The following is a 22778-nucleotide window of genomic DNA, read 5'->3' as shown; positions in this document are numbered from 1 at the left end:
TTTGCAGGGCCAGTCTTGGAACAACAGCAGGGCCTGCGTCTGGGCAACTAGGCTTGCCAAAGTGGGCAACTTCCTGTCACTCCTTCTGCGGCCTTCCCGGATTCCAGGAAGTGCCATCTCAGGAAGCTATTTTAACTCTCGTGGCCCAAAACGGTGTCCCAACAGCCTCCGGTGTGATGTTTCAGCCTCCCTCTCTCAGCCCGCAGCCACCGTCTCCTCCGAGGCGACTGTTTTGGGATCTTCTTTAAGTCACGTTTGTAGGAAGGTGTGGTTTGGCATTTGGCACAACATTTTGTGTTCCTTGTTCCCCCCAGGGGGTGTGAATTTGCACTGGGGGGGCAGCTTTCTTCACCCGAACAGTATTTTTCCACCTTGGCAACTTGAGAACGGGTGGACTTCCGCTCCCAGAATTCCCCAGCCCTCAGATCAGCTTTCGCTTTAATCCAAAGTTTCTCAACCTTGACCATTTTAAGGCATGTGGACTTCAACTCCCAGAATTCCACAGCCAGCATTCTGGGAGTTGAAGTCCACATGCCTTAAAATGGTCACAGTTGAGAAACACTGCGTTTAATTGTCCTGCCGTCCAGTCCACATCTAAGTGGTTTATTTATTCAGCTTGCCAAGCGTTATTTCTTTCACTTGACCGAAAACAAGGTATATTCTATCGACCGCGTTCCCACCACCTATCTAAGAAGTTCCTCCAAATTCAGGGGGAATTCTGGGAGTTGGCCCTCCTGCTTAAAGGGGTTGAGGTCAAGAAAGGCCGTAGTAGCGGCCGGTGAACTCCAAAATCCAGCCCCCCCTCCCCCCGTTTTCTTTTCCAGTTTCCTGATGTCACAACGCCGTTGTCTCTCCTTTTCGCCACAGGTCTGAGGCGGCAGCACAATGGCTTCGGTTGTGGAGCTCACCGACAACAGCCACCCCAATTCCCTTCTGATCCAGCTGAACGAGCAGCGTCTGCGCGGGCAGTTCTGCGACGTCACCATCGTCGCCGAAGACACCAAGTTCAAGGCCCACAAAAATATCCTCGCGGCCTCCAGCCCCTACTTCAAGGAGGTTCTCTCCGAGGACTCGGCGTGTCGCCAGCCGGGCCAGATCCTTGAGCTTCCCGACATCCAGGCCAAAGTCTTCTCGGACATCTTGAACTTCATTTATAATTCTCGGCTCTCCGTGCCCAGTCTGGCCGTGGCCAAGGAGATCGGGCTGGTGGGCCGACGGTTGGGCATCTCCCGCTTAGAGAACCTGGATGATCCCTGGGCAGAGGTCAAGATGGACAGTCCCGGCGGGGCCTCTGCCCACGATTGCGAGTCGCCCATTGACCTCACCTGCCCGTCCCGTTCCATGGAACCCTCCAGCCCTGTTTGCTTGCAGGATTTGACCAAAGTGTACAGCCCCGGGCAGGACACCCGCCCTGACTCTGAAACAGAAACGGCCAAGATCCTCTACACTCTGAGCTCCGTCGCGACCGTGTCCCCTGCTACCCCCTCCGATCTGACGTTCACGGTGAAGGAACCCGTCGCTTGGGACCACAGCCTCTCTGCGACTCCTCCTGCCGCGTCTGCCGACACAAAGGATGGGGCACCGGCGTCGGCCTCTTCTTCCTCGCCCCCCTCCCCGTCTGGGGCTTCCTACCCAGTGAGCAGCACCTTCTGCTGCGGAAGCTGCAGCCGCTCCTTCACGACGTCTTCGGCCCTCAGCCTCCACATGAAGCTGCACCGAACGCGGCGCCCGCTCTCCTGCCGCCACTGCGGCAAAAGCTTCATCCACACCAAGCGGCTGCAGACGCACGAAGTCATATGCAAAGAGGTGGAGACACCCAAGACGGAGGCTCCCGCGGACAAGGCACCGCCCAGCCCAGAGTTACCTTCCAAGCCGACGGTAGCTGCAGCATCTTCCAAAAAGGGCGTGCTTTTCCGCCACCGGGCCCTGCCGCGGGTGGATTATCTCTCCGACCAAGACCACTTTGTCAAAGTGGTCGACGGGCACATCATCTACTTCTGCACCGTCTGCGAGCGGTCCTACATGACCCTTTCCAGCCTCAAGCGCCACTCCAACGTCCATTCCTGGCGCCGCAAGTACCCGTGCCGTTACTGTGACAAAGTTTTCGCCCTGGCGGAATACCGCACCAAGCACGAGGTCTGGCACACCGGGGAACGTCGCTACCAGTGCATCTTCTGCTGGGAGACCTTTGTGACTTACTACAACCTCAAGACTCATCAGAAAGCCTTCCACGGCATTAATCCCGGCCTCATCTCCTCCGAGAAGACCCCCAACGGGGGCTACAAGCCGAAACTGAATGCGCTGAAACTCTACCGCCTGTTACCCATGCGCTCCCAAAAGAGGCCGTACAAGACGTACAGCCAGGCCATGGTGCCGGAGGACCTTCTGCATCCAACTCACGCTGTCCCCATGACGCTGGGTGAGGGGGACTCATTGGACGGAAATTTGGTCTCCTCCCTGAGTACTAGTGACGTGGTTTCAGTGTTCCCCACCAAGAACGCCTCTTTAGAATCGACCGAGGCGGATCGGGACCAGCAGCGGGAAACCACGAGCACTGAGGACACGTCCGTTCTTCCAGCTACTGGTGAGGAGGCCCAGCTGGGCAAGCCGCCCCCGTCGTTGAGCACAGAGGCGCCCACCGTCATCGCCTACGGGCACCCCACCTCTTCCGTGATCGTTCATAGCACCTCGGTGAAAGCACAGGGTCCGTCTGTGATCACATACAACAGCATGTCCGCAAGCGCCCCGCTGAATGGGGGAACTCCACCGTCACTGTCCCAGTCATCCCCCTCTCCAGTTGTAACCAAACCCATTAAGAAGCAGGTCCTGAGGGAGTACATCCAGTCCCAGAAGAGGGAGGAGCAGGCATTGGAAGAGGAGGGGAGCGAGCAGGGCTTCAAGGCGAGGGGACCACGGACTGGACGCACCATGACCTACATGGCTAAACCAGCCTGTGTGGGCGCCGCCTCCGAAAGCCGAGCCGCCCCACTCTGCCAGATCACGGTGCGCATCGGCGAGGAAGCCATCGTCAAGCGGCGGATCTCCGAAACGGACCTGATGCTGGACAAGAGCAGCCGGATGGGAGGCAGGCGGTTGGATTTCGGCCGCGATCCGGGCAGTGAGAAACCGCATCCCTCCCTGCCTCCGACGCTGCACGGCAAGCATGCCGACCGGCTGTTTGCGAACGAGAGTGGCGAGGAGGACAGCGACCGCGGAGACACGGAAGACCAGCTTTGGCGCCCGTACTACAGCTATAAGCCCAAGCGGAAGGCTTGTGGCGGAGCCGGCAGTAGCGCCGGCAACGCCCTGCCGAAGATGAAGAAGTCGCGGTGGCGGCACAAGCTGCGCTCCCTGCGCTGGATGAAGCGGTCAGAGGACGCCAAGGAGGGGAGCAGAGCGGGACCCAACCATCCGGGGTCTGTGGAAGTATCTGGGGGACAGGGAGCTGCCTCCGACCGGGATGAGATGGATCCGCTGACCAAAGGGGCGGGCGGGCGGGGCGCCGAGTGGAAGCACGAGTGCGGCGTTTGCGGCAAACTTTTCTCGGCCCTCAAGAAGCTGAGGAAGCACGAACGGGTACACGGGCGCCTCGCCAAGGACGACCAGGCCCTGGCAGTCTTGGGCACCCCCCACCGGGTCGGCCGCAAGCCCCTGGTGAAGTTTGCCTGTGCCCACTGCACAAAGGTCTGCAAGACGGCGGCCGCCCTGAGCCGCCACATGAAACGGCACGAGGGTCAGGAGCTGGAGGAGGTCCCCCTGCCCGTGCTCACCACCGTCATTGCTTATTCTAAGAAGACCGCCGAGGTGCCTCTGGCTACCTCTCCCCCGGTGGTCAAAGAGGAGACCACCCAGGAAATGCAAGTGTCTTCCTCCAGCGGGGAGGCGCCCGTGGGCCAAGCAGAGGTCTCCGAGGGGGGCTGTGTGGAAATGGTGCCCTGCAACGGGCACACGCCGGCCCCTCTGCCCGAAGACGAACGCCTGTCGCAACAAGGGGCGGGCAAGTCCCCTTTCCACGAGGAGCTGCCCGCCCACCCACCGCCGCCGCCACAGGCCACCACCGCCAGCAGCACCCTGGCCGAGCTGCCTCCGGATCGGCCCCTCTCTCTTCAAGACCCCGTCATCTCTCACACGGGCCTGGTCCAGAAAGAGATTTTGGCGTCCCACGAGATGGAAGGTGACCGCTACCCGGTCCAGGAGTACCCCTTACCCCTACTGGTGCCAGGGAGTTGCCGGAGCCGGAAGGATCTGGAAGAGAAACCCTCCTTCCTGGCTTATCCCAGCGCCATCCAGTTCAACGCCGTCGGCAAGGCCGGGAGCAGCAGCGGAGAGGGCAAAGTCAGCTTCTACCCCGACCCGTATCCGCTGATGTACGGGCACCAGCTGCTGGCCGCTTACCCGTACAACTTCACCTGGCCGGTGGCTTTGAACATGGTGGTCCCGGATGACAAGGGTCAGCCTTTGCCCTTCCTGCCCAGCGTCTTCAGCTATTCGATGAACCCCTGCCGGGGCGTGGTGGGGCACGAGGGGGGGCCCGCCTCCCACGGGGGCCTGGGGATGGGCAGCTCGGCAGCGCGGGAGAGCCGTGGAGAGCCCGGGATGCCCGAGAAGCTGAAGAAAGGCGGGCGCCTCTGAGGGCCAGCCGGGGCAGAAAAGGGGCACCGGATTACAGGTGGAAAAAAGGCAAGGCAGGAGAATAGCCACCCTCCACCCCCTGGGAAGGGGGTGCGTGCTTACGAGAACCGGTGGGGGTGAGCGCAGAGGGGGCCCCCCCCGAACTGGGGCAAGTAGAAGAGAAGCTCCCCCCCCCTTCTTCCTACCAGTGGCATTTTCACGTGGGACGTGTCGTAGAGAAGACAATAGCAAAAATAGGTACAGGGTACCCTCGTTTTCCCACCCACCCCCTCCACGTGCCTGGTTCCTAAACCCCCCCTATGAATGTTGTTTGTAGACACAAATAAGAGTGAATTTTGCACAAGGAACCGCTCTTCGTCCTTCGGAAACCCCCCCTCCCTTCCCCGGGGCGGTTTCTGCCCCGCCCTCTTTTGCTCCTCCTCTGTACTTTTGCTGCTGGGGAGGGCGGAGGAACAGACTAGTTTGAAAGAAGTAGCCTCTCTAATGTAGCTCCTCTCCTGCTGTTGGGGTGCCTGCAGAGCCTTGCTCTGCCCCACCCCGCTGTTGGGGCGTCCTTCCTCTGCAGACCCTCCCCCTACTATTGGGGTGTCCCTTCTGCAGGCCCTTCCCCTTTTCTTCCCCCTCCCCCCGGTATTGGGGTGTCCTTCCTCTGCAGACCATCTCCTTCCCCCCCACTATTGGGGTGTCCTTCCACTGCAGACCCTCCCCCTACTATCGGGGTGTCCCCTCTGCAGACTCTTCCTCCTTTTCCCCCCTACTATTGGGGTGTCCCTTCTGCAGACCCTTCCCCTTTTCTCCCCCCCCCATATTGGGGTGTCCTTCCTCTGCAGAACATCTTCCCCCGTGATTGGGGTGTCCTTCCACTGCAGACCCTCCCCCTACTATCGGGGTGTCCCCTCTGCAGACTCTTCCCCCTTTTCCCCTCTACTATCGGGGTGTCCCTTCTGCAGACCCTTCCCCTTTTCTCCCCCGTTATTGGGGTGTCCTTCCTCTGCAGAACATCTTCCCCCCGCTATTGGGGTGTCCTTCCACTGCAGACCCTCCCCCTACTATTGCGGTGTCCCATCTGCAGACCCTTCCCCTTTCCCCCCCCCCAGTATTGGGGTGTCCTTCCTCTGAAGACCATCTCCTTCCCCCCCCCCGCTATTGGGGTGTCCTTCCACTGCAGACCCTCCCCCTACTATCGGGGTGTCCCCTCTGCAGGCCCTTCCCCTTTTTTCCCTCCTGCTATTGGGGTGTACTTCCTCTGCGGACCCTCCCCCTACTATTGGGGTGTCCCCTCTGCAGACTCTTCCCCCTTTTTCCTCCTGCTATTGGGGTGTCCTTCCTCTGCAGACCCTTCCCCTTCCCCCCCCCCAAGTATTGGAGTGTTCTTCCTCTGCAGACCATCTCCTTCCCCCCCCCACTATTGGGGTGTCCTTCCACTCCAGACCCTCCCCCTGCTATTGGGGTGTCCCCTCTGCAGGCCCTTCCCCTTTCCCCCCCCCTGCTATTGGGGTGTCCTTCCTCTGCAGACCCTTCTCTTTATTCTCCCCCCCCCCCTGCTTTTCCTTGGCCCAGCTCAGCTCCTCTACTTCGCTGCACAGCAGCTGGCGGAGTGGAGTGTGTGTGTGTGTGTGTGTGTGTGTGGAGGGGGGGGCTGTGCGTGCAATTTGTTTTCCAACTGGCTGGATGTGATGAATCACATTTTCCTTCTGGGCAGAGGAAGGCAGCGATGGGGGAAGGCCGGGAGAGGAATGGAAGGACTTTTTTTTTATGTCCACCACCTCTCCCGTCGAAGATGGAAAGACCGACCGAGTTGCGTTGAGGTGCACCACAGCACCACAGCGTCCCTCCAGCCAGCCAGCAACAGGGCATCCCATTGTTGGGGGACGGGGGAGAACAGGGGGGTTATCAATAGATACCCCATCTCTGGTGCCAGCAGCAAAAGCCCCTCCTCCCCCCTCCCTTGCACCCCCCCTCCTGCACCCCCCCCAATATAAACGAGCAAGGATCAGCAATAGGTCATTTCAGCTCTACATGTAATACTGTTCTCTCTTTTTTTTAAAGTAGCATTATGTTCTGTTTTTCCAAATGGGCGGCCTAGTTTAAAATCACAACGGGGCAGGCCTCCCCACCGCGGAAGGAAAGCCTGCGAGTTGTGGGTCCCAGGAGAAAGAGAGGGCCGGAGAAAGACGGTTTGTCATGGGCCAGCTTAAATTTGTGTCGCAAAAAACTCCGCAGCGCAGACCCCAGGGCTCCAGTGTTCCCCCAAAACGAGCAGCCCTCCATATTCTTCCCTTGCTGCCCCCCCTCCACTCAACTAAACCCCCTAAATATTTTAGGGGGGGCAACTTCAGCCTCTGTGTTACATTCCGGGAAAAGGAGAACTTAAGAGGGAAGGAAGGAACCCCTGCGCGGTTTTGGGGAAATGTAAAATTAATTTTTAACGGCCAAAACAAATCACCGTGTTCCTGTTAAAAAGCCGAAGCTTAGGGCCCCCCGCCCGGTTGAAATTTTTTCCAGTCTTCCTTCCTTCCGCGATTCAAAACATAAACACGCATTCACACACATACACATCCTTCCCCGATTTCCATCGGGGAGGATTTCCTCCCAAGGACCAAAACTGACAACATTTTCATTTTACCATTATTTCGGAAGGAAGAATCCTACAGACAATTCTAAGATAAACGTTCAAAATTATTTATTTTAGATCCATTGTTTTTCCTCTTTCTTTTTTTAAGAAGATGGAGGAGGGGAACTGTCCAGACTGTGGCCCAAGGCCCTGCTGCCTGTTGGGTTATGGAAATGGTTGTCCCAACCCTAGCCTAAACGTCGCAGCGCCGTTCGCGGTGGGATAAATAACCATCTTCCAAATTTAATTTTTTTGTGTGTCTCACACACACACACCCAGCACCCGCTGCAGGGAAGCCTCCAGAGGACCCCCCCCCCTCCTCCAAGTCTTTTTCCTGACCAGCCGTTGCCGCAGCAGCATCGCATGCGTCACCGTGTAAATTCCCATCGTTTGTGGAGTGACGCGACTTGTGCGATGTTTTTTTGCAACCTTGCGAAAGACCCCCTAAAGCTAAGCCGTTGCCACTTCTCTTTGGTGGTGGGGGGCGGACCCAGATTTTGTCGCCCCTCTGACTACGTCCCTGGCACTCAGAGGTCCACCGCGGAGTTCCCTGGACAGTACACTGTGTAGAATTCCCAGTGTAGAATCAGGCAGGGGAGTTGGATGTTCAGGTGCCAGGACCGCGACCTTTGAACCCCGTTCCACCTGCAGAATTGGGACCAGGGTACTCGGGATCACAGGGACACACCTGCCCTCTTCTGTACAGTGGCTGGCTACAGGGACCTCGTAGACAGGCACGGCCGTGCACAAAATCCCTTCCCACGCAAGGGACGATAATTGTTTCCCGACGCTGCCTCTTTGCCGCACTCCGTCATGGCAGACGGCCCTCCCTGCTTCGCTGCTGCAGCCGAGTCCCACCACACCATGCCCATTTCTGCCCATCCTTCCCCCCCCCGAACACTGAGACCTGGGGCCCCCTCCTTTTCTGCTGCCATGAGTCTTTTTCCCCCCTACCACCTGCCTTTCCAGCCCTTCGTGCTTCCAACATCTGATGCGTTCCTCAGTTGACAGCAGGCTGCACTTCAATGCAGCGTTCTCCCGCACATTTTCCCGTCCTGCAGCCCCTTCTGCACGCTGCCCCCTCCCCCTTAGAGGGTGGGCTACGCAGGGCTGCCATTCTGGAATACATTGGGGTCCTGTCCTTCTCCAATCTTCTCCTGGCATTTTTTTGGGGGGGGATGGAGAGGGGTCCAAATAACGCTTGTTTGCAGGTCTGGTGTGCAGGGGCCTCCAGCTAGCAAGGTTTTAGCACACTGTTGCTCTGCACGAGGAGGCAGGGGTACTTCCTGGACCCCAGTGAGTTTTTTGAGCGGGGGGGGGGCTGCATTTCCAGCAGCACACCCCTTGATTGCATCCATAGACGGGAGGGCAAGGCAGACAAGGCTGGGCTGAGCGAGAGCACGCGCCAAAGGTATTCTGGATGGTCCTCCCGCCAGGACAGGAGGGTCTGGGTTCGGGGGGGGGGGAACATTGGGGGCAGAAGGGGGAGGTCACTGACATGTATATATAGTGGTCCGTCTCTCCGATCTTTTGCACTTTGTCACTGGGGGGCTCCGGTGATTGTTGACCGTTTGCTACTGAATGTAACTCGTCTTTTATTTTTATTTTTTTAGAAGCACCTCTAGCTAGTTTTATGGCACTTTAGATATTTACTGAAACTGTTTAAGGAAACTACAGAAAAGCAAAAAAAAAAAAAAACCAACATAAATAAACGAATAATAATAATAAAGAGAGAGAGAGAGAGAGACAGAAAGAGAGAGGAAAACAAGATTGAGACTTAGGAGAGAGAAAGAGAGAGAGCGCGCGCGAGACAGCAGGAGGAGACAACCGATAAAAAATCACCCATTGGTCGTAATCCCGAGGACGAACCACCGTTTTTCTGCCGCTTTTTCCCAATCTCTGTTTCCCGAGTGTGACAGTGTGCGGAATCCGTTAGACAATTGCCGTATTTATCTTTCTGCATCTTTGTGTGTAACTCCAATAACTTCTTCAGAATAAAACAACAATTATATGTTGACAGTGACACTATTGCAAAGCGCGTCCGACGAACGCCAGTTTCCGCTTTGGCACACTCCTGGGCTGGGAGACAGGAAAGACACAATGGGGGCTACACAACCCACGTGTGCAGGGAGTGGGATTTGTGGAAAGGAGGGGGGGGGAGACGAGAAGGTTAAAGGCTGTGGAGTCCTGGGTGCTCTCTGAGCTTGGCGGTTTCCTTGCAGACATTTCATGACCCAACTACGAAACTTCCATCGGTTCTGGTTAACCCCGATTCCTTCTAGTGCAGTGGTTCTCAACCTGTGGGTCGGGATCCCATTTGGGGTCGAACGACCATTTCACGGGGGTCGCCAAACAACGCAGTCCGCCATTTTCTTTTCCCCTTTTCCCTAGCTGTGCTCCTCCCTTTTATTCTATTGGCTTTTGAAAGCCAATAGAAGAGACTCTTGAATAGAGTCTAATTCTATTGGCTTTCAAAAGCCAATAGGAATTGTCCAGGCTGTCTCTGCCCTGCTGAGCCCGCCAAAAGTCCCATTCTGCAAACGGTGCTGCACCAGTTGAGTAGTACTCGACTTATGACCGGTTGAGTAGTCCTCGACTTACGACCGGTTGGGGGTCGCGGCATTAAAAAGGTTGAGAACCACTGTTCTAGTGTGATGATGTTACCTAGTTGGGTCATGAAATGTCTCCAAGTAAACCAGCAAGCTTGGAAACTACCAAGGACCCCAGAATCATTGTCGTTCTCCTCCTCCTCCCTTCTAGAATGGATGATGTTCCCTAGTTGGGTCATGAAACGTCTGCAAGGAAACCACCCAGCTTTGGGGGGCACCAGAGAACCCATAGTCCTCCTCCTCCAACCCCCCTCCCTTGTAGCACTGATGATGTTCCCTAGTTGGGTCACGAAACGTCTGCAAGAAAACCACCCAGCTCAGAGAGCACCAAGGACCCCATAATCCTCCTCCTGTCTCCACAATCCCCCCTCCCTTCCATCACTGATGGTGTTCCCTAGTTGGGTCATGTAACGTCTGCAAGAAAACCAACCTCAGAGACCACCATGGACCCCCACAGTCCTGTGCAAAACACAACTACAGCCCAACATTTTTGCTTGACCCATTTGACAAGTCCCAAGGCCATTTCTAGAACCGCAAACCGACTTTAATCAGCGAACTCAAAAGTGTCAAAATGAGTTCATTTTTGTCTTGCTGCTGTTAAATTAACTGTCACGTTGGGGGCGGCTTAAACCCCCCCCCTCCCCAGTCTTCCCTCAGCGTCCCAAGATCAAGGAGAGAAGCATCCTAGAACTAAGGAGAAACTTCCTGACAGTGAGGACAATTAGCCAGTGGAACCACCTGCCTCCAGAAGCGGTGAATGCTCCAACACTGGAAGTTTTTAAGAAGAGACTGGACAGCCATTTGTCTGAAAGGGTATAGGGCAGAGGGTCGGGACCCCATTTGGGGTCGAGCGACCATTTCACGGGGGTCGCCAAACAACGCAGTCTGCCATTTTTTCCCCCTTTTCCTTAGCTGTGCTACTCCCTTTTATTCTATTGGCTTTTGAAAGCCAATAGAATAGACTCTCTTGAGTAGAGTCTAATTCTATTGGCTTTTAAAACCAAGAGGAATTGTCCAGGTGTCTCTGCCCTGCTGAGCCCGCCAAAAGTCCCAGTCTGCAAACGGTGCTGCACCAGTTGAGTAGTCTTCGACTTACGACCAGTTGAGTAGTCCTCGACTTACGACCGGTTGGGGGGGTCACGGCATTAAAAAGGTTGAGAACCACTGGTATAGAGTTTCCTACCTGAGCAGGGGGTTGGACTAGATGACCTCCAAGGTCCCTTCCAACATTATTATTATTATTAACTTTGCCCTATAACACCTGCCAAGAAACATAGTCCTATGTATCCCCCTCCCCACAGAGTCAGTTTTAGCACACGGACGCGCACCTGCCTGCCTTTCAACTTGCAAGACCCGGACCTTTGCCCTTGCTCTACTCCTCCGGCGGCGTTATTGCAACCACGAGCAAACAAGCCATTGCCCTCTCGGCTGATGGCCCTTTCACCCCCATCGAAGCGCAAGACAGGTGCGTGTGGCCCTCCAGGGAGCCCATCCGTTGCCAAAACAGTGCGGGGTTGTTTTTTTTTTTTTTTTAGTTCGTGCCTAAAGGAAGTGCGCAGAGGTGTGGTGCAGCAAACGTGCCTGGACTTCCAAAGACTGCAAAAGCACCACTCCGTTGTGATTGTACACTGAGGATTACCTATACAGACATTTGTCTGAAATGGTGCAGGGTCTCCTGCCCGAGCAGGGGGTTGGACTAGATGACCTCCAAGGTCCCTTCCAACTCTTATCCTATTATTCCTCCTCCTCCTCCTTTCCACAAATCCCTCCCCCTTCTAGCATTGATGATGTTACCTAGCTGGGTCATGAAACGTCTGCAAGAAAACAGCCAAGCTCAGAAAGCACCAAGGACCCCCCAGTCCTTTTCCTCCTCCTCCCCCTCCTCCTCCTCCTCTTCCTCCTCCTCCTCCTCCTTCCTCAAGAAGAGACTGGATAACCATTTGCCTGAAATGGTCTCTAGTCACTGGGCAGGGGGTTGGACTAGGTGGTCTCTAAGATCCCTTCCATGTCTGTTATCCTCCTCCTCCTCCAGAGACTGGACAGCCACTGTTTTGGGTCTCCTGCTTGAGCAGGGGGCTGGACTAGATGACCTCCAAGGTCCCTTTCCACTGTGTTATACTGTTATTCCTCGTCCTCCTCCTCCTCCTTTTTAAGAAGAGACTGGACAGCCATTTGTCTGAAATGGTGTAGGGTCTCCTGCCTGAGCAGGGGGTTGGACTAGATGACCTCCAAGGTCCCTTCCGAGTCTGTTATTCTGTTATCCTTCCTTCCTTTCTTCCTCCCTCCCTCCTCCAACACTGGAAGTTTTAAAGAAGAGATTGGACAGCCATTTGTCAAAGATACCATAGGGTTTCCCGCCTGAGCAGGGGGTTGGACTAGATGACCTCCAAGGTCCCTCCCGAGTCTCTTTATTCTGTATTCTGTTGCTCGGCTGCGAAGCCTGAGACGGACACAGGAAACTCGCAGCCGGAGAGAAGAACAGGACTGGGGGGGGGAGAGAGGCGGGGGGGGGAGGAAGAAGGAGAGAAGAACAGGACTGGGGGGGGGAGAGAGGCGGGGGGGGGAGGAAGAAGGACGTGGTAGTGGAGATCTGCGAAAGAGGAAGGAAGTTCACCCCGCAGATGGGTGGAAAGGGAGGCATTATTTGCCCCCCCCCGCGGTGCGTGGCAATCTGGGGGCCTGATCTCTGCGCCCCCAAGGAAGAGGAGACTCGGGCCCTCTCTGGCACCCTGGCAAGACAATGCACCATTTCCCGAAAAGCCGCACTGGGCTGCCAACAGCTTGCACAACATCTGCACAATAGCCAGACTGTTTCCCCGTTTCCCGTCCTCATCTGGCGAGGGATCTCCAGAGGATCTGCTGCGCCAGAGTCTCCCTGTGCGGCTCTTCTGGCCACGTCGAAGCAGGTGGCTGAGATTTTGCAAAGAGAGCGTAAAAGGGAAGGGGCTTGGGAGGTCATCTAGTCCAACCCCACCGCCCAGACTGCCCGGGCAGCTCCTGACTTCCCCTTTCCCTGCTTTGCGGGGCAGGCTAAGCCGTTAACCGGCACTGTTTAAACTAGGGGGTCTTCCAACTTGGCCCTTTGAGGACTGGTGGACTTCAACTCCCAGAATTCCTCAGCCAGCGTGAGGGAACTAGGACCCTTTGATGACTTGTGGACTTCAACTCCCAGAATTCCTCAGCCAGCGTGAGGGAACTAGGACCCTTTGATGATTTGTGGACTTCAACTCCCAGAATTCCTCAGCCAGCGTGAGGGAACTAGGACCCTTTGATGATTTGCGGACTTCAACTCCCAGAATTCCTCAGCCAGCGTGAGGGAACTAGGACCCTTTTATGACTCGTGGACTTCAACTCCCAGAATTCCTCAGCTGGCGTGAGGGAACTAGGACCCTTTGATGATTTGCGGACTTCAACTCCCAGAATTCCTCAGCCAGCGTTCCTGGCTGAGGAATTCTGGGAGTTGAAGTCCGCAAGTCATCAAAGGGCCAATTTTGAAGACCCCTCCTAGTTTAAACAGCCTTTGGGAACTAAAGGAATACAGGTAATCCTCTACTTAACCACAGTTTGTTTAGTGACTGTTCAGGTACAAATGAAATTAAGGCCGTGTTTCACACTTACGGCCATTGCAGCATCCCCCTGACCAAAATTCAAAGTTCCTATTTATGACGGTGTTCCCAAAGTCACGTGATTCCCTCTTTTGACAATCGAGGCCGGTGGGGAAGCACGCTGGAGATTTTTAAGAAGAGACTGGACAGTCCCTTGTCTGAAATGGTACAGGATCGCCTGCTCGAGCAGGGGATTGGACTAGATGACCTCTGAGGTCCCTTTTCGCTCTGTTCTGATCACATTACCTATTTGCCTGAAATGGGTATATAGGGTCTCCTGCTTGAGCAGGGGGTTGGACTAGACAACCTCCCAGGTCCCTTCCAGCTGATCACATTACATATTTGTCCGAAATAAGTGTAGGGTCTCCTGCCTGAGCAGGGGGTTGGACTAGACAACCTCCCAGGTCCCTTACAGCTGATCACATTACATATTTGTCCGAAATAAGTGTAGGGTCTCCTGTCTGAGCAGGGGGTTGGACTAGACAACCTCCCAGGTCCCTTCCAGCTGATCACATTACATATTTGTCCGAAATAAGTGTAGGGTCTCCTGCCTGAGCAGGGGGTTGGACTAGACAACCTCCCAGGTCCCTTCCAGCTGATCACATTACATATTTGTCCGAAATAAGTGTAGGGTCTGCTGCTTGAGCAAGGGGTGGGACTAGACGACCTCCAAGGGGCCCATTCCGATTCTGAGTGCTTGCAGATCAGTTAGTCAACCTGGTGGGAGAAGTCAGGACCCTTCCCCAAAGACAGGTGAGGCCTTGGGGGGGGAGAGGCACTGGCCTGGCAGCCTGGCTAGACTAGGGGCCTTGACCCCTGGAAAAGTTTATGTCAACAGGATCCGAAAAATTGGAATTTGACCACAGCCGGCTCCAGTCCGGGCGGACTGTCTGCGCGGTCCAGCCATGTTCCCAGCTGCTGCCTGGCTGATCCTGCTGGTGGCCCCTGGCCCCCCCTGGGTCAGGGGGGACCTGATTCAAGAGACGGAGGAGGGGGACGCGCTGAAGGTGAGTCTGGCAGGCTGCAGATTACGGAATTCCAGAATTGGAAGGGACCCCGGAGGTCATATAGTCCAACCCGCTGCTTGAGCAAGCCAGCCCTATGCCAGGGGTCTTCCACCTCGGCGCCTTTTAAGACTGGTGGGCTTCAACGTTGCTGGCTGAGGAATTCTGGGAGTTGAAGTCCACCAGTCTTAAAGTTGCTAAGCGTGAGGACCCCCCCCCTACCCAAGGGGGTCTTGGGTCTTGCTTCCGGTCAGCATGATCCAATTGGCCCCCTCTTCCTTCATCCGGACGGTTTAACGCTCTAAAAGGATGTGCCCACTATTCATATCAGGAGCGCAGGCTGCCGTTCAACAGGGGAGGCCCCGTTGCGCTTAAGGCACAGGAATGGGGCTCTAGGTCCCCCCACGGGTGTCTGCAAAAAGAACGCTAATTCGTTTTAGAACCGGACAGCCAGAATGGGATTGGGGGGGGGTGGACTAGAAGACCTCCAAGGTCCCTGACCACTGTGTCCTCTGCCCCAGCTTGGCACGGCGCACCCAGCTGCTTGAGCACGGGCAGAAAAGAGGCAGCGGCTTCACCGGTTGAATTTCTCAGGGTCCCGCGGGATCCAGCGCAAGCGAGACCCTTCCGAGGGGTGGGGGGTGGGGAGGGGGGGTCGAGGCTGATTTTGAAGAGGATCCCTTTTTTTTTTGCCAAAGGGAAACGGAGCAAGCTCTCCGCGGTGGGTGAGGTCATCCAGTCGTGCCCGAGCTCCCTAGCGACGACCCCCCCCCCGGGTGGACTTGCGGACTTCCTCGCCCCTCCCGCGCCGTTTCCCACGGAGCAAGGCTGCCCCCGCGTGGCTCAAAGCTCGCCGCGCACCGTACGCGGGCGATCCCCTCCCCTAGCGGCGCGCTCGGGTACTGCGCGGCTTCTGTTTCTCCGCGAGTGGGGTGCTGCCCCCTGGCGGGCGGCCGAGGCTGATGCCGGTCTTTCCCCCCCCCCCCCAAATCTTTCCAGCTGGGTGCCTGTTTCCCAGGCTCGGCCGTGGAAGCCGGGGGGCTGAATCTGGGACAGAGATGGGGAGACCCCTCCCCAACTGCCAGTCTCCTCATTGACCTGCGAAGGGTAACCAGGTAAAGAAGGAAACCTCGGAGGGGGGCGGGTGGGTGGGTGGGCAGGGGGCGTGGCCAAGGGGCTTCTTCCCCCCCCTCCCCCGCCCCATACGGGGAGCGCGCCTTTCTTCCAGGAGTTGCGCGGGCTTTGTCAGGATGCCGCGCAAGGCTGCCAGGCTACGTGCTGCGAAGCCCAGGATGGCGTGTGCGCCTGGTCCCCCGTGGGGTCCCAGAGCAGCTGGGGGGAGGGTCTCTCGGGGAGGGTGAAGAAGCCCCCCCCCCCGCAGGAGAGGAGGAGTGCGGGGATGATGGGATCTTTAGTACAGAGAGAGGAAAGGAGAGAGAGGGAGGGAGGGAGGAAGAAAGGGAAAGAGAGAGGGAAAGAGGAAGAGAAAAAGAAAGAGAGAGGAGAAGAGAAAATGAGAAAGGAAGGGAGGGAGAACAAAGAAAGGAAAGAAAGAAAAAGGAAAGAAAGAAAGAGTAAGAAAGAAAGAAAGAAAGAAAAAGAGAAAGGAAGGAAAGGGAGGGAGAGAGAAAGGAGGGAAAGAGAAAAGAAGGGAGGGAGAGAGAAAGAAAAAGAGAAGGAAAGGGCAAAAGTGGGAGAAACGGAGGGAGAGAAAGAGTGAGAGAGAGACAGTGGGAGAGGCAGGGTGAACATGGGAGAGAGGGAGGGGGAGAGAGAGTGGGAGAGAAAGAAAGTGGGAGAGAGGGGCAGAGAGGGAGAGAGAGAGAGAGAGCGGGATAGGGAGAGAGAGAAGAAAGAATGGGAGAAAGTGAGAGGGGAGAGAGAAAAAGCGGGAGAGAGAGAGTGGGAAAGAAGGAGAGAGAGGAAGAGAGAGAGAGAGAGAGAGAATGGGAGAGAGAAAGAGAGAGAGAGAGAATGGGAGAGAGAAAGAGAGCAGGAGAGAGAGAGAGAGAATGGGAGAGAGAAAGAGAGAGAGAGAATGGGAGAGAGAAAGAGAGAGAGAGAGAGAGAGAGGGAGGTGTGTAAGAGAAGTCAATGACCATCCACGGCACCTGGCTGTGCCGTGTCTTCCCCATCCGGGAGGGGTCTGCATCAAGGCCCTCCCCCCTCTGGTTTCCCCCTTGAGATGACCCTCCCTTTTCCTTCCCCCCCCCCCCAGTGCAGTTTCCTCCTTTGACTTCCGGACCTTCGACCCGGAAGGGGTCATCTTCTTTGGGGACACGAATCCCGGCTTCGACTGGTTCGTCCTCGCTTTGCGTCGGGGGAAACCGATCATGCAGATCCACAACTCCGTCACCAACATCACCGTCTCCGGGGGGCGGCGTCTCAACGACGGCCAGTGGCATCGGGTAAGACGACAGGCGGGTCCTCGACTTACGACCACAAACGAGACCAGCGTTTCCACCGCTCAGCGAGGCAAGTCATTAAGCGAGTAGCGCCTCATTTCAAGAGCTTTCTTGCCACTGCCGTTAAGCGAATCACCACAGTCGTTCAGTGAATCGTGCGGCCGTTAAGCAAATCCGCCTTCCCCCGGGAGTTTGCTGGTCAGACGGTCGCCAAAGGGGATCGTGATCCTGGGAACGCTGCAACCGTCGTAAATACGAGTCAGTTGCTGAGTGTCCGAATTTTGATCCCATAACCGCAGAGATGCTGCGATGGACATAAGTGCGAGAAATGGTCCTAAATCGCTTTTTCCAGTGCCGTCGTAACTTCAGACGGTCACTAAACAAACGGTTGTAAGTCAAAGGCTGTCCTTGTATATTTGCTGCATCTTGTGTCAGGGAGTTCCACAGGCTAACGATGCATTGAAATGGAGCCGGTCATAAGTCAAGGACTACCTATCAGCTAAAGGAGACCCCCCCTGCCTCCCCCATGTGTCCCATGTCCTCCGGTGTTGGGGGGTCCCGATCCTTTCTGACTCTCCTCTTCCTCTGTCCCTCTTTGCGACGTCTCCTGTGCTCCCCGGACAGATTACGGTGAAGAACGAAGGACACATCGTAATGTTGTTGCTTGACGGAGAGGACCAACTCACCCTCAGCCACGTCTCCCACCCGATTGTGAACCAGACCACCCCCCAGATGCGCATCGGGGTGGGAGGCCTGTTCATCTTGCCGACTGAATTGCTGGTCCCGGTAAGATGGAGCTCTGTCTTCCGGCGTCCGTACGCCGCGAGACCCAAAACGGCCTAAAGTCCCCCAATGGATTCCTTTTCCCATCTTTTCTCTAAACCAGTTTTTTTCTCGAGCTTGGGTGCTTTAATTGGACTTCAATTCCCAGAATTCCCTAGCCAGCCATACCTGTTTTCAAAACTTGGGAGCTATGAAAAGTGTGGACCGCCACTGTGGCCTGCTTACTTATAAGTGGAGAGATTGCAGAGGAAAGGATTATAAGAGAGTATGCAAGCCACAGTGGGTATACACATCAAAAGGAACGCATTAGTGCCAGGGAATTCTGGGAGCTGAAGTACACACTTTTCATAGCTCCCAAGCTTGAAAACACGGCTCTAAAGTAATCCAAAAACTCTTTTATTTTTCACCCTCCCTCTGTTTTATTCTCACAACAGCCCTGCAAGGTGGGTCAGGGGGAATAAGGGTAACGGATCCAGGGTCAGAATGGGGGGAAATTAGGGTTTGAATGTGGGCCCAGTTCAAAACACATAGCCAATCTTTAGCTTGAGAGATACGTCTATCTGTCTAAAGTTTTGGGCAGGGTGTTTGAATCATGGCTTGTTTGAGCATAGTTTGAGCCATTCAAATTGTTCACTAGCCATAAAGCATCATTTATGAGCCAGGGGGTCTGGATTTGTCCCATTGTGCTATACTGGAATTTATTGCAAAGAACAGAACAGATTAGAAATAGAAATAATAAGAATAGGATGGGATGGGATGGGATGGGATGGGATAGGACAGGACAGGATAGAATAGAATAGAATAATAAAATACAGAATAGAGTAGAGTAGAGTAGAGTAGAGTAGAGTAGAGTAGAGTAGAGTAGAATAGAATAGAATAGGGATAGGATAGGATAGGATAGGATAGGATAGGATAGGATAGGATAGGATAGGATACAATAGAAATAGGAATGGTAGAATAGAATAGAATAGAATAGAATAGAATAGAATAGAATAGAATAGAATAATAAAATACAGATAGAATAATAAAATACCGAATAGAATAGAATAAACAGAATAATAAAATACAGATAGAATAGAATAATGAAATAATAGAATAGAATAGAATAATAGAATAAATAGAATAATAAAATACACAATAGAATAGAATAATAAAATACAGATAGAATAGAATAATAAAATACAGATAGAATAGAATAATAAAATAATAGAATAGAATAATAATAGAATAGAATAGAATAATCAAATACAGATAGAATAGAATAATAAAATATAGAATAGAATAGAATAGAATAGAATAGGAATAGAATAGAATAGAATAGAATAGAATAGAATAATAAAATGCAGAACAGGAACAGATGCTCAGCATGCAACAGGTCTTGACTTATGACCGCCCAAAAAACAACCGTTGCAAAGCGGGGCCAGTCACGCAATCCACCCACTTTACGACTGTCCCGACTTAACGACCGGGGACGGTCAGGCTCCCTTACGATCCTAAGGACGGCCTGCGGAACCAGGGATTCACCATCACCTGAAACTGCCACGCCCTTCGGCGCCAGGCTCTCCCTGCCGCCCCCCCCTTTCCTCCCCGAAGCCCCCCACCCCAATTTCAAGAGGGTCTTTTGTCTTTCCCCATCCTGCCTCCTCCTCCTCCTCTCTCCCCCCACCCCCTCCCTGGACTGACCGGGGGTCTGCAGCTGAACCCGGCCCTGGACGGCTGCATCAGGCACTGGGACTGGCTGAACACCAGCCAACCGTGGCAAGAGGGGGCGTCCCTGCAGGACCCCGGCGCCAAGGTCTGCATGGCCACCGTCCAGCGGGGTAGCTTCTTCCCTGGCGACGGACTGGCCGTCTTTCAAGTCTCAGGTATGGCTGGGCACCAGGGGCTGTGGAGTCCCTAGATGGGGAGGGCCTGGCAGGGCAGTGTCCCCGTTGCTCGTCAACGGGTGGGCACCGGCGGTGGCAGCTGCCGGAGGTGCCAGCCACGGCCTTCTCCTCCTCCTTCTCCTCCTCCTCTCGCAGGCCTCCCCGTCCGGCTCAGCCCCATGGACGGCAACTGGCGCTTCTCCCTGCAGCTGCGGATCAGGGCCGCCCCCCAGCTCAGCACCCTGCTGGCCGTTTGGGCGATGGAGGAGCAGCGCCCGGCCCTGCGCCTGGCCCTGGAGCGCACGGTGAGGACGGACGGGCGGAGGCATCCGAGCCTCCTCGCATCCCGGATGGCTGGTAGCAGGAACACACACACACACACACACACACACACACACACACACACACACTTTGCGGGGGGGGGGGGCAGGGCTGGCTGGCCGTGGAGGTGCCCGCCAGATGGGTTGGGCTGCCAGGAATGACTGCTGGGAGGGGCCGAACAGTCAAGAGGGTGGCCACAACTGTGTGGGCGTCCACCAGATGATCAGGTGGGTGGGTGGAAGGAAAGAAGGAAAGGAAGGAAGGAAGGAAGGAAGGAAGGAAGGAAGGAAGGAAGGAAGGAAGGAAGGAAGGATGGATTTAAGGTTGGAAGGATGGAAGGAAGAAGGATGGATGGAAGGAAAGTTGGAAAGCTGGATCAACGTTTTGACAAATGGAAGGATGGATGGAAAGAAGAAGGATGGATGGAAGATTGGAAGGGAGAAGAAAGGATGGGAGGAAGGAAGGAAGGATGGATTTAAGGTTGGAAGGATGGAAGGAAGAAGGATGGATGGAAGGAAAGTTGGAAAGATGGATCAAAGGTTTGACAAATGGATGGAAGGATGGATGGAAGGAAGAAGGATGGATGGAAGATTGGAAGAGAGAAGAAAGGATGGGAGGAAGAAAGGAAGGATGGATTTAAGGTTGGAAGGAGGTAAGGAAGAAGGATGGATGAAAAGAAAGGAAGGAAAGTTGGAAAAATGGATCAAAGGTTTGACAAGTGGAAGGATGGGTAGAAGGATGGATGGAAGGATGGATGAAAGGAAGGATGGATGGATGGATGGAGAGATGGAAGGAAAGAAGGATAGATGGAAGGAAGGTTGGAAAGGTGGATGAAAGTTTGACAAATGGATGGATGGATGAAAGGTTTGGAAGGAAGATTGGAAGGATAAATGGAAGGAAGGAAGGGTAGAAAGACGGAGGGCGGATAGATGAACGAATGAAGGAATGAGTGAAGGCCATTTGTCCAAAATGGAATAGGGTTTCCTGCCTGAGCAGGGGGTTGGACTAGATGACCTCCAAGGTCCCTTCCAACTTTATTATTATTATTACTATTATTACTATATTATTATTATTATTATTATTATTATTATTATTATTATTATTGATCATCGCACAGTCAGCCAGATGTTCAGACTGGATTTGGCATTTTGTCTACCTATCGAGTCCTTACCCAGGACCTGGGATAGGCAGAGGTGGATGTTTGATGGTATTACAGATATCGTCGCAGGATGGAAGCAGTTCCTAGTAAGGCTGCCTTTTGCAATTGACTAATAGCGAATTTGTCAATGCCGATGATGGTGTTCAAGTGGTGCTCCAGTTGTTTTGGGATTGCACCCAAGGCGCCTATGACTATTGGTACCACCCTTGCTTGCTTTTGCCACAGTCTTTCTATTTCTATTTGTAGGTCTTTGTATTTTGTTATCTTCTCCAATTCTTTCTCTTCTATTCTGCTATCTCCAGGCACTGTCACGTCCACTATCCAGACTTTTTTGTCTTTCTTATCGACAATTATTATTATTATTATTATTATTATTATTATTATTATTATTATTATTATTATTATGTGGGGAGAGATCTGAGACAGTCCTCCACCGAGGCTTCTGTGCAGGGCATCATGGGCCTCTGGGTGCCATGTGGGGGGGGGGAAGAACCACGGAAAGTGCACCCAGCCCCGCCCCCCTCCTCAACCCACTTTGTGTCTTCTCCTCCCACTCAGGATTTGACGGCCGAACTGGGTAACCAGACGGTCCTGCTGCTTCCTCTCCCCCAAGGGGGCTGCCTGGATACCCCCCTCCTCCTCCTCCTCACCCCCTCCTCCTTCACGCTGCGTCTGGGCGACACCGAGGTCACCAAGCCCACCCCCAGGGACGATTACGAGAGCCTGAGAGATGTCTGGCTGAGCAACATGGGAAACCTGGTCATCGGAGGGGCATCTGGTACGTCTTCCCAGGAAGGGGGGGGAACCATAGCAAGGGGCACATGGGACAGGAGGTGTAAGTCACTCCGGCTAAAAAGAGGGTGTAAGTCACCCCAAGTCACCCGGATGGGCAGTGCATCAATTTAATCTAAAAATAATCTCACTCTGCTGAAGAGCTGTACATCTCCTGAATCTTGTGGCATGGAGTTCCGCAGGCATTTGGAATTTATACTCTGGCAGGTTTCTAACACGACTTAAAACGGAGCCCAGAATTTCCACTGCAAGATAAGTTGTTAAGCGAGTTTTGCCCCCGTTTTACGACCTTTCTCACCGCGGCTGCTAAGCAAATCACTGCAGTTGCGAAGTTGGTAACCTGGTTGTTAAGTGAGTCCCCCGCTGACTTTGCTTTGTCGGAAAGTCACTAAAAAAGGGGGAATCGCGCAACCCCGGGACGCCGCGACCGTCATAAATACGGGTCAGTTGCCCAGTGGCCGAATTTTGATCCCGTGACTCCTGGAGGATGCAGCAATGGTCGTAAGTGTGGAAAACGGTCCTAAGTCCCTTTTTTTCCAAGGCTCTTGTAATGTCTGAACGGTCCCTAAGTCAACCTGAATTATATTTGCAGCATCTTGGGGCAGGGAGTTCCCCAGGCTAACGACGCATGGAAATGCAGCCGGATTTATATGCTGCTGGGCTTCTCATTATTTCTGACTCTTTTTTTAAAAAATATATTTTTATTTCAGGAGAGGGGAAAACTCCGGAATCTCCTCGTTTCCAGGGCTGCCTCCACACTGTCTGGGTTCAAGGTCATGAGCTGGACTTCGATGATGCTCAGTTCCGGAGCAATTCGATCTGGGCACACAGCTGCCCCGGGAACGAGGGAAACAAAGTCGACGTGGATGATGGGCATTAAAGGGACAGTGGCGCTATTGCACGCACACACGCACACCTGGGCAGTTTTTCCATCCCTGAGCACATCTGTCGCCATCTCTCTCTGTTTCTGCCATCCGTAAATGTGTGTG

The 22778-nt window shown here is 54.3% G+C and overlaps 2 protein-coding genes across 2 annotated transcripts in view; both read left to right on the top strand.

The window, feature by feature from the left end:
* Positions 1-9263, top strand: part of ZBTB4 (zinc finger and BTB domain containing 4) — a 32330-nt gene extending 23067 nt beyond the window's left edge. The window contains exon 3 of the mRNA XM_039337920.1: positions 868-9263. Within this exon, the coding sequence (XP_039193854.1) occupies positions 886-4632 (3747 nt within the window). The 5' untranslated portion in view covers positions 868-885 and the 3' untranslated portion in view covers positions 4633-9263. The remainder of the gene's footprint in view (positions 1-867) is intronic.
* A 4083-nt stretch (positions 9264-13346) lies between these two features.
* SHBG (sex hormone binding globulin) overlaps positions 13347-22778 on the top strand; it is a 9523-nt gene continuing 91 nt past the window's right edge. Inside the window, exons 1-8 of the mRNA XM_039337933.1 lie at positions 13347-14467; positions 15464-15579; positions 16683-16872; positions 17494-17655; positions 19349-19517; positions 19674-19822; positions 21556-21775; positions 22500-22778. The exon at positions 22500-22778 is cut by the window's right edge and continues 91 nt beyond it. Of these exons, the coding sequence (XP_039193867.1) occupies positions 14366-14467; positions 15464-15579; positions 16683-16872; positions 17494-17655; positions 19349-19517; positions 19674-19822; positions 21556-21775; positions 22500-22669 (1278 nt within the window). The 5' untranslated portion in view covers positions 13347-14365 and the 3' untranslated portion in view covers positions 22670-22778. The remainder of the gene's footprint in view (positions 14468-15463; positions 15580-16682; positions 16873-17493; positions 17656-19348; positions 19518-19673; positions 19823-21555; positions 21776-22499) is intronic.

The sequence above is a fragment of the Crotalus tigris genome, unplaced genomic scaffold (genome assembly GCF_016545835.1).
Source record: "Crotalus tigris isolate CLP2741 ecotype Arizona unplaced genomic scaffold, ASM1654583v1 scf7180000017690.20705106771:4171800, whole genome shotgun sequence".
Classification (NCBI taxonomy): domain Eukaryota; kingdom Metazoa; phylum Chordata; class Lepidosauria; order Squamata; family Viperidae; genus Crotalus; species Crotalus tigris.
The sequence above is the reverse complement of the archived record's forward strand: the minus strand, read 5'-3'. Positions and strand labels throughout refer to the sequence as shown.